Here is an 11,524-nt window from a genome sequence, read left to right as displayed (position 1 = left end):
CCTTTGGTTTGGTGAAGATGTATAAGTCATGAGAGTTGTAGCTAGCTGACTGCTGCTCCTGCTATCAGATGAATGATGGCCCTGAAGAGTAGTGGGCAAATACTGTTCATTTGATTCAGTGCCTCCCCTCTCCCTGTGTCAACACACTGCTGTCATAAATGCTACAGTCAGACCAGACAACTGCAATGACAGCGCTAAGTAGGAGACATGGGCACAAGATCATATCATTAGCCACTGGAGCACAAGGTCGTCATTTCTAGAAACAGCTGCAGTGACGTTGTGTCAGATGAACTTCCCTCAATGACCAAGTAGTAGCTACTGTAGTGTAATATATGTGCCATCCATGTATTGCCAGGGTTTTAGTCTTGAACATCATCCTTATGTACAGTATAAGTCAAGTTTCTCGTCAAGATATATTCCATGTCCCTTAAATGCCTTAAAGGCCGGCTTTACCGTGGGGAATATGAATATATATTAATTCTTAAAAAATCTTAAATTTCGAATCCGTTGAAATTTTTGAAATTGCTTGTTCACAGCCAGAGAAAAAAAAAAAAAAAAAAAAAAAAGAAAAAAAATTGGGCCAGGTGACGCGTTTCGCGTCATCTGGGCCAAGTCCGCCTTGCAATTTGGAGGCATTTTTTTTTTTTTTTTTTTTTTTTCTCTGGCTGTGAACAAGCAATTTCAAAAATTTCAACGGATTCGAAATTTAAGATTTTTTAAGAATTAATATATATTCATATTCCCCACGGTAAAGCCGGCCTTTAAATACAAATGCATACATTTTTTTATGCAACACAAAAGAACATAAATGAACATGGCAATGGAATCAATCAAATAGACACACATAGGGTACTCTACTCCAATCACACATTTATATAATGTGGACAGACCAACTAGTCCTTGCATGTATCTGTGCAGCAGTGTGCACTTTGTCTGCCCCAGTCCTCCTGAATATAGCGCCACCTCTCTGCTCTATTCCCCTGTTTCCCTCTACAGCCACGCTCTGTGATGAAACACGATCCTTAGGGCTGACAAGTGTCAGGGAAAGACGATCAGGACGGTTGCCCTGGATGACTCAAATACTTTCCACCTTCACGTTAGGGTTTGCTCTCCCCATTTTAGAGCTGCCAGAGCGAGGGCAGTTAGGCAACAGGCGAGATACAGAGGGAGAAAAACAGTTAGATGAGTGAAGGAGAGAGGAACCTCAAGGAACCTCAAGGAGCATTACTCAAGGCGATTAGTGTCTAAGTTGTCCCATGATGTCGGAGACGCAGACTACCCAAGCCACCCAGCGGAAAGCCTCCACCAACAAGAACATCAAGAAGCTGCGCACCATCAGCATGGTGTGCGGGCTGGCGCGGAGCTGGCAGCAGTGGGTGACGGAGAATGAGGACAAGCAGGCCAGTGAACCCAGTGGCTGGACGGCGTCTTCGAAGGGAGGACCACCAGAGGAACTCAAGAAGCCATGGGTCTCCAAAACCACACTGCAAGCAAAGACAGATCTTCCCCTTCAGCCCCAGCCAACAGAAGCCTCTCAGAATCACACAACCGGTTCATCTGGAGAGACTCAAAAGACATCTCAGACAGCAGTTAAGGTTGAGAGCCCAGCTGTGCCGCCGGCTGAGTCTCGTATCAAGACCAAGCAGGTAGCGAAGACTGTGACCAGTGGGGCTCAGGAGGAAAGCGCAGGCATTGGGTTCCTGACCGAGAAGATCGCCAAGGAGGCTCTGCAATCAGGTGAGGAGATTGACCGGATGCTGAGCAAGCGAAGCTCACCCACGCGCCGCACAAAGTGCTCCGACATGGTGTCATCGCTAACCAAGAGCTGGAAGGATGTGGAAAAACCAGAGGGAGGAGGACCAGGGGAGGGACGCACCTGTGGTGTGGACAGTGGTGAGGCAGAGAAGGAGAGTCTGGAGACAGAGGGAGGACACACACTCTGCAGAAGCTCTTTGAAAGAAGCAGAGCACAAAGAGTCATCTGAAGGAGACTCTGAGTCAGAAGTCAAGATAAAAAGACCCTCTGTCCCAATGTGAGTATTCTCTGACCTGTGCTGTGTGTTTTATTGTCCCTTTGATCCAATGACTTCGCTTTTTGTTTGTTTCTGAACCAACACAATAGGGAATATAGAGGCAAATTTGAAAATACTACTAATCCACTAAGTTACATACACATACGTACACAGTCCTGCACGTACGCACACTGTTGCATTTGTTATAGTGATGAGGAACAGTGAGGTAACAGTTGAGTAACAGTGATGTAACAGTTGTGCATCAAAGTGTGGCTCCATCTGGAAAGACTTGAAAGATATTCATCTAAAGTACTTCAAATAAACATAATATTCATCACAGTAAAATTGTAGGCCTATAGGCAAGTAATCACAATGATCCCACATCCTACTAACACCAGAAGAAGAAGCAAAACCTTTTGAACTGCTCATCTCGTCAGGCCCCTGTCAAGGTATAAGAGGTGTCATATCTTTGATTTATAGTGTTAATGTGACATCTCCCCCCAGATACAAAAAAGAGGCTGATGACGCCAACAAGATCAATGCCCTCTCCAAGAAATACAGCGCCGTGGGCAACCTGAAGAGCCGCTGGCAGAACTGGGCGTCGGAGCACACCGTCACCCAGAAGCTCAACCCCTTCAGTGAAGACTTTGACTACGAGTACTCCATGTCCCTCAGCCTCAAGAAGGGCCAGGAGGGCTACGGACGTCCCAAGGAGGGCACCAAAACAGCGGAGAGGGCCAAGCGCGCCGAGCAGCACATCCACCGCGAGATAGGCGACATGTGTTACGTGATCAGGATGATGGCCGATCCGGACCCGGACGGAAAGACCCGCGTCACGTTTGGGCAGCTGTTTGACAGATACGTGCGCATCTCGGATAAGGTGGTGGGCATTCTGATGAGAGCCAGGAAGCACGGGAAGGTGGCGTTCGAAGGGGAGATGCTCTGGCAAGGCCAGGATGATGCAGTGATCATCACTCTGCTGGTGTGATGGGATTACCTGATTACCAGAGTTGGACTGGAAATCCTACTCTTCACAGCTGCTTGTCTGTGATCGGATGAAGTTGCCAGGCACAAATGATGGAACTCGTGGAATAACATCTGGCCTTGACACTAGAGGTTTTCAAATACAAGCAGTCTGACCTGGGTCTACTCAGTGCAAACGAAGACGCCATTTACACCTGGCATTCAAATGTGTTTCGGGTGATCAGATTGCAATCAGTGCTTGACCACATGAAAGTACAGGTGTAAATGCACCCAAGACACATTGAGGACAGATTGCGATCTGATCGGCCAAACCACCTCCAGAGGTGGTCAGGGACACATTGTGACCACATTGAACGCAAGTGTTATGCAAATGCATTATCCACCCACATACGACAACAGTCACTGCTGTTTTTCTTTCGCGTATGACGCTGTTCGCTGTCTTAAAGGGATACACACACAAATGCTGCATCAGGTATCATTAGAGACAGTCCGCATGTCTGGGAACGCCCACAAAATGTTAAATGGCTGGCGCGCGAGTGGGGTAAAACCGCCCATATATCTCATGGGCTGACTCACCAAAAGACGGTGCTGCGGCTCTAAACTACAGGTTTGGGGGTTCTAGAGCAGAACACAAGACGTCTGCTCAGATGTGCGTTTACTGCGGTGGTTAAATCTCCGATCGTGTCTGCCTGGGCTGGGCTATCAGCTAAATTCTAACTTTGCTGAATGGATAGAACGGGGGTTTTTACCCCACCCTGACCACGCCCCCAGCCAGGCCGAGCCAGCTAAACCAGCGTCTAAGCTAAACCAGCGTCTATGACGAGACGTGGCCTCAACCTATGGGGGGATGCTAGTAGCATATTTGGCACCTGGATTCTGTTATTCTTGACTCTCCGTGTTGTGCTGATTCATCATTGTTTCAGTGTAAATGCATCCCAATAGCCCTATAGGCTACCTGAGCACGTTTACTTAACTTGTTCCTCCATTGTGCCATAACACAAGCTCTCAAGAGGAGCCTCTAATTCTTTCTCATTAGACACTGTAGGCTACTAATTGTTGTTGTTGTTGCTATAACATTACTACTGTATAAGAGACTGCGATATACCGAGCAAAACACTATGCACGACATGCATGTATAGACCCTTTTCATGGTGGCCATTTTGTTGTCGAAAAGGCAGGACCAACACAGGTGCAAGCAGAACACTAATGAGAGTTTCCAAATTCCATGATTGTAAGTTGGAAACTCTCATTAGTGTTCTGCTTGCACCTGTGTTGCTCCTGCCTTTTCGACACAAAATGGCCACCGGGAAAAGGGTCTATTGGGGTCCCATATTTCACATAAAGAGCACAGACCTAATAACAGTAGTTGGACTCTGAGCTGCACAGTGCTCCACTACTGACCTTATTGCGACCTCTACTGGTAGGTTGCCACCATCACACATGCCAGCAATTTCAGTTTTTAGACTACAGTGGAATCCTAGCCTGATATTCAGACTGAATTGTCAACTCGTAAACTCATTTCCACAACTCTGTGTGAGTGGGCGGGACTTTGAAGGTCTGGAGCCACGCTATATATTATAGTATATTGATCAATTTGGCCTGTCCCGAGGTGATCACTATAAGCGGACTGCACTGTACTAGGAAACACATATCCTAGAAATACATTTAAATGTGCCTTTTTCTAAGCCTTGTTTCCTTTTATATTGATGAATTAGATTTTTCATATACTAGAGCCGGACCGATAGTGGATTTTTGAGACCGATATCGATTTTAGTGGTGGGAAATTCACCGCTTACCGATTGGTGGTCGATATAATGATTTTTTTGCATGTGTTGGAATGAAAATAGACATTTTCTATGTAGATTGTGCACCAATTTGGCTCTGCAAAGTTACTCAGAAGGCTGCTTTTTGAAACAAATAACTTTATTAAAGAGCATTTAACATTAAACTGTCAACACATCAGCATAATGCTGCACTTACAAATGACAGAAATCCACTGAGTGCAATGCTTGTTAGAAAATAGGAGGTGGCACACAATTTGGCAGAGGTGGCCGCCTCCGAAATCTCTATGCAGGAAAAACCCTGACAACTCAGTAATGAAAAAGATTGGAAAAAAAGCACAGCAAACCTTTTCTGACAGATTAGCCCTTTGATATGTTGAGTCAGAACTTTGCCCTTTTATCATCTTGACTCATGTTACATTTTGAAATACTCAGTTTCTTTCATATAAACTGATGATCTTCTCCATCTTCCAACCATCCTGAACAGCCTCCACTTCTCCTAAATCTCAAGGAGCTTCATGAGGCATCAATGCCTGATGCAACTTTTTAATAGCAATACAGTATTATGACAATACTGATGTTCATCTCAATTGAAATGCAGGAGAATAAGATACAAGTAATACTTTTCTAATAATATCCCCAAATTTGTTTCATCTCATTTTAACACACTAATGATTTGCATTTTACCATTCATTTAGAACAGGATTGTTCTGACAATCACTCGATCAATGGTCTGACAATATGTTTCCATTGATAGACAACGATAATATTTAAATATTGTCCAGCCCAATATTAAGTGAGCTCTGCTGTGTGGAGTATCATGTGTCTCTTCAGGCTTCGTTTATGACCAAAATGTTTACCACAAACTGAGCAAAATGTCTTATCTCCTGTGTGAATTCTCATGTGTTCTTTCCAGTTACCTTTCCGACTAAAACTGTTACCACAGACTGAGCAATTAAAAGGCTTCTCTCCTGTGTGAATTCTCATGTGACTTTTCAAGCCTCCTTTCTGACCAAAACTGTTACCACAGACTGAGCAATTAAATTGCTTATCTCCTGTGTGGACTAGCATGTGTTTTGTCAAGTTTCCTTTCTGACCAAAACTGTTACCACAGACTGCGCAATTAAAGGGCTTCTCTCCTGTGTGGATTCTCATGTGTTCTTTCCAGTTACCTTTCTGACCAAAACTGTTACCACAGACTGAGCATTCAAATGGCTTCTCTCCTGTGTGGATTCTCATGTGTTCTTTCAAGTGTCCTTTCTGACTAAAACTGTGACCACAGACTGAGCAATTAAATGGCTTCGGCTTCCCTCCTGTGTGGACTCTCATGTGTACTTTCCAGTTACCTTTCTGACCAAAACTGTTACCACAGACTGAGCATTCAAATGGCTTCTCTCCTGTGTGGATTCTCATGTGTTCTTTCAAGTGTCCTTTCTGACTAAAACTGTGACCACAGACTGAGCAATTAAATGGCTTCGGCTTCTCTCCTGTGTGGACTCTCATTCCACACTCTCCATCAACTTCTGTTTTCATCTGTTCAGTTGAGTTGCTAGCTAGAGGCTCTGCCTCTCTGTTCTCCTCAGTTTGGCTTTGATGAAGTTGTGAGGACTGAGGTTTCTCTTCATCATCTTCACTCTTCACAGGGACAGTGAATGGAGACTCGGTGATATGGACCTCATCCGGCCCTTGAAGCTGCTTTCCATCCTGACTGATGCAGAGGTCCTCCTGTTCCTCTTTAATGTGTGGGAGCTCTGGGTCCTCCTGTTCCTCTTTAATGTGTGGGAGCTCTGGGTCCTCCTGTTCCTCTTTAATGAGTGGGAGCTCTGGGTCCTCCTGAAGCTGCTCTGCCTCCTGACTGATACAGAGTTCCTCCTGTTCCTCTTTAATATATGGGGGGTCTTGGTCCTCCTGAAGTTCCTCTTTAGGTGTCTCTGGGCCCTCCTGGTCCAGACTGGGGCTCCACTCCTGCAGCTCAGGGGTAACTTCTTCTTTAATGACCATCAGCTGCTGGAAGTCTGGAGGTACGGCTACTCTGTGTAACCGCACCACAGGATTTAAAACAGTGTCCAACAGCTTTCCTTGTTGCTCGATCTTTTTCGAACGAGAAGATTCTAGCCTGATATCAGACTGAATTGTTAACTTGTTACACTCCATTTCCTTCTTCAGAAGCAGTCAACTCAGTGGAGTGGGAAGATCTGATGGTCTGGACTCAGGCAAAAAAGAATCCTCCTCGTAATCTGCGTTTTTCTTTCAAACAGACCAAATATATTTTCAACCGCCGCAGTTAGTCGCTAGTTCACCAACGCTGACAGGTTTTGGACATTATATATTTCCATACAGTGAGACAGGAACTTTTCCTCCTGAACGTTTTACTGACAAACGTTATTCAAGGCTCCAACAATGTTAGCTCCATTAGCTTCACAGCTAACTAAAACAATCACCTGAGTCAGAGGCGGTCATGCGCGAGACACCCCAACTTCCAGTCACTTCCTGTATCTGTGCCGCGGAGGTCTCGCCACTGCCACGCCCACTTAGGACACTGGTCAGCCAATGAGGTTTCAGACCATTGACAAACAGCCAATCACAAGCTGATGACGACATCGATTTAGGAGACCGAAAGCCTACAATTTCTTATTATTGGCGAAGCCTGTAGTGGAGTGTCTCCAAATGTCTCTGCCCAGCCTGAGGTTGACAACCACACATAAGCTACATACACAAACATGGGCCAAGCTGCAGCATGTTTATTTCATGTTTTCCACAAATTTGAAACATCAATTGTGAAAGCAGCTTCACCTGCTGACTGGATTTTTATCTCAACTTTGGTTCCGCAAAATGTAATGACCATGTTTGTCCATGTGGAGGAGCACTACCCTTCCTCTCAGACCAGAACATACTAGAGGTCCTGTGCTCATGCCCAATGACTCACTCACGCACACTCTTCATGACAGGCTCCCAACAGCTGTAACTCCGTGTGTGTGTGTGTGAGTGTGTGTGTGTGTGTGTGTGTGTGTGTGTGTGTGTGTGTGTGTGTGTGTGTGTGTGTGTGTGTGTGTGTGTGTGTGTGTGTGTGTGTGTGTGTGTGTGTGTGTGTGTAATGGGGGGGTGGGGGGGTACCAAATTCTATTTCTAACCCTAACCCTATTTATATACAGTACACCCCCCCCCTCTGCAAACATGGAGATGTCAAAATGCATTGCACAAAAATGAATATAGATTCACAGCTCTTAAACCTCCCCTAAACACCTCAGTCAAACCCCAATTTTACAAGCGACATACAAGCAAAACCAATATGAATGTAACATGCTGGCAGTGCCAGCCTGCGCGCTGCTCTCTCCTTGCCCTCCCCTCTGTAAAGTGAGTGAGTGAACTGTGATCTTACTACCAGCTGCATTGCAAGACTAAAGCATTTCTTGCGTAAGCAGGAGCTCCTCATCTTCCCCAGGTATCACATTCTTTCCTCCTGAGAAGTCCTGGTGCCTCTTCTCCCCTCAGATTAAGTGTCTGCTTGTGTCTGTGATAGCCTCCTTCTCTGACTTTGCTGTATACCTTCCAAGCTTCATGGAGTTTTGCCTCAGCAGCAAAAGGTCATGTATTTGTTGGGTATGAAAATGCAGACGAGAACGTGTTTTCATAGCGTTTGTGGCTTTGTGGATGATGTGTTTTCAATGTCATGTTTATTCATTTTGCTGCCTAATAGTTTTTACATGTTATATTTTGTTCCTCCTCATGTTACTCACTGATGACGAGCTATAGTATTAGTGACGCCTGAAAAGATTCATATTTTCCCAAATGCTTATTTAGTAGCCTTTGGTTTGGTGAAGATGTATAAGTCATGAGAGTTGTAGCTAGCTGACTGCTGCTCCTGCTATCAGATGAATGATGGCCCTCAACAGTAGTGGGCAAATACTGTTCATTTGATTCAGTGCCTCCCCTCTCCCTGCATCAACACTGCTGTCATAAATGCTACAGTCAGACCAGACAACTGCAATGACAGCGCTAAGTAGGAGACATGGGCACAAGATCATATCATCATTAGCCACTGGAGCACAAGGTCATCAATACTAGAAACACAGCTGCAGTGACTTTGTGTCAGATGAACTTCCCTCAATGACCAAGTAGTAGCTACTGTAGTGTAATATATGTGCCATCCATGTATTGCCAGGGTTTTAGTCTTGAACATCATCCTTATGTACAGTATAAGTCAAGTTTCTCGTCAAGATATATTCCATGTCCCTTAAATGCCTTAGATACAAATGCATTTTTTTTTTATGCAACACAAAAGAACATGGATGAACATTGCAATGGAATCAATCAAATAGACACACATAGGGTACTCTACTCCAATCACACATTTATATAATGTGGACAGACCAACTAGTCCTTGCATGTATCTGTGCAGCAGTGTGCACTTTGTCTGCCCCAGTCCTCCTGACTATAGCGCCCCCTCTCTGCTCTATTCCCCTGTTTCCCTCTACAGCCACGCTCTGTGATGAAACACGATCCTTAGGGCTGACAAGTGTCAGGGAAAGACGATCAGGACGGTTGCCCTGGATGACTCAAATACTTTCCACCGTCAGGTTAGGGTTTGCTCTCCCCATTTTAGAGCTGCCAGAGCGAGGGCAGTTAGGCAACAGGCGAGATACAGAGGGAGAAAAACAGTTAGATGAGTGAAGGAGAGAGGAACCTCAAGGAACCTCAAGGAGCATTACTCGAGGCGATTAGTGTCTAAGTTGTCCCATGATGTCAGAGATGCAGACTACCCAAGCCACCCAGCGGAAAGCCTCCACCAACAAGAACATCAAGAAGCTGCGCACCATCAGCATGGTGTGCGGGCTGGCGCGGAGCTGGCAGCAGCGGGTGACGGAGAATGAGGACAAGCAGGCCAGTGAACCCAGTGGCTGGACGGCGTCTTCGAAGGGAGGACCACCAGAGGAACTCAAGAAGCCACGGGTCTCCAAAACCACACTGCAAGCAAAGACAGATCTTCCCCTTCAGCCCCAGCCAACAGAAGCCTCTCAGAATCACACAACGGCTTCATCTGGAGAGACTCAAAAGACATCTCAGACAGCAGTTAAGGTTGAGAGCCCAGCTGTGCCGCCGGCTGAGTCTCGTATCAAGACCAAGCAGGTAGCGAAGACTGTGACCAGTGGGGCTCAGGAGGAAAGTGCAGGCATTGGGTTCCTGACCGAGAAGATCGCCAAGGAGGCTCTGCAATCAGGTGAGGAGATTGACCGGATGCTGACCAAGCGAAGCTCGCCCACGCGCCGCACAAAGTGCTCCGACATGGTGTCATCGCTAACCAAGTGCTGGAAGGATGTGGAAAAACCAGAGGGAGGAGGACCAGGGGAGGGACGCACCTGTGGTGTGGACAGTGTGGACAGTGGGTATGGTGAGGCAGAGAAGGAGAGTCTGGAGACAGAGGGAGGACACACACTCTGCAGAAGCTCTTTGAAAGAAGCAGAGCACAAAGAGTCATCTGAAGGAGACTCTGAGTCAGAAGTCAAGATAAAAAGACCCTCTGTCCCAATGTGAGTATTCTCTGACCTGTGCAGTGTGTTTTATTGTCCCTTTGATCCAATGACTTTGCTTTTTGTTTGTTTCTGAACCAACACAATAGGGAATATAGAGGCTAATTTGAAAATACTAGTAATCCACTAAGTTACATACACATACGTACACAGTCCTGCACGTACGCACACTGTTGCATTTGTTATAGTGATGAGGAACAGTGATGTAACAGTTGAGTAACAGTGATGTAACAGTTGAGTAACAGTGATGTAACAGTTGTGCATCAACGTGTGGCTCCATCTGGAAAGACTTGAAAGATATTCATCTAAAGTACTTCAAATAAATCACAGAAAAATTGTATATGCAAGTAATCACAAATGATCCCACATCCTACTAACACCAGAAGAAGAAGCAAAACCTTTTGAACTGCTCATCTCGTCAGGCCCCTGTCAGGGTATAAAAGGTGTCATATCTTTGATTTATAGTGTTAATGTGACATCTCCCCCCAGATACAAAAAAGAGGCTGATGACGCCAACAAGATCAATGCCCTCTCCAAGAAATACAGCGCCGTGGGCAACCTGAAGAGCCGCTGGCAGAACTGGGCGTCGGAGCACACCGTCACCCAGAAGCTCAACCCCTTCAGTGAAGACTTTGACTACGAGTACTCCATGTCCCTCAGCCTCAAGAAGGGCCAGGAGGGCTACGGACGTCCCAAGGAGGGCACCAAAACAGCGGAGAGGGCCAAGCGCGCCGAGCAGCACATCCACCGCGAGATAGGCGACATGTGTTACGTGATCAGGACGATGGCCGATCCGGACCCGGACGGAAAGACCCGCGTCACGTTTGGGCAGCTGTTTGACAGATACGTGCGCATCTCGGATAAGGTGGTGGGCATTCTGATGAGAGCCAGGAAGCACGGCAAGGTGGCGTTCGAAGGGGAGATGCTCTGGCAAGGCCAGGATGATGCAGTGATCATCACTCTGCTGGTGTGATGGGATTACCTGATTACCAGAGTTGGACTGGAAATCCTACTCTTACAGCTGCTTGTCTGTGATCGGATGAAGTTGCCAGGCACAAATTATGGAACTCGTGGAATAACATCTGGCCTTGACACTAGAGGTTTTCAAATACAAGCAGTCTGACCTGGGTCTACTCAGTGCAAACGAAGACGCCATTTACACCTGGCATTCAAATGTGTTTCGGGTGATCAGATTGCAATCAGATAGTGCTTGACCACAT

At 46.1% G+C, this 11,524-nt stretch overlaps 1 protein-coding gene across 1 annotated transcript; it reads left to right on the top strand.

Moving 5' to 3' along the window:
- Positions 1-1,259: 1,259 nt before the first annotated feature.
- On the top strand, positions 1,260-11,277 carry abrab (actin binding Rho activating protein b; the record flags this gene model as incomplete). Its single annotated transcript, XM_083646040.1, has 4 exons — positions 1,260-2,032; positions 2,516-2,993; positions 9,499-10,304; positions 10,794-11,277. 4 exons carry the CDS (start codon positions 1,260-1,262, stop codon positions 11,275-11,277), a joined length of 2,541 nt encoding a protein of 846 aa, XP_083502166.1.
- Positions 11,278-11,524: the final 247 nt, after the last annotated feature.

This window comes from Poromitra crassiceps, assembly GCF_964638095.1.
Source record: "Poromitra crassiceps genome assembly, chromosome: 11".
NCBI classification, from domain to species: Eukaryota; Metazoa; Chordata; class Actinopteri; order Beryciformes; family Melamphaidae; genus Poromitra; species Poromitra crassiceps.
This window is presented reverse-complemented; position numbering and strand designations above follow the sequence as displayed.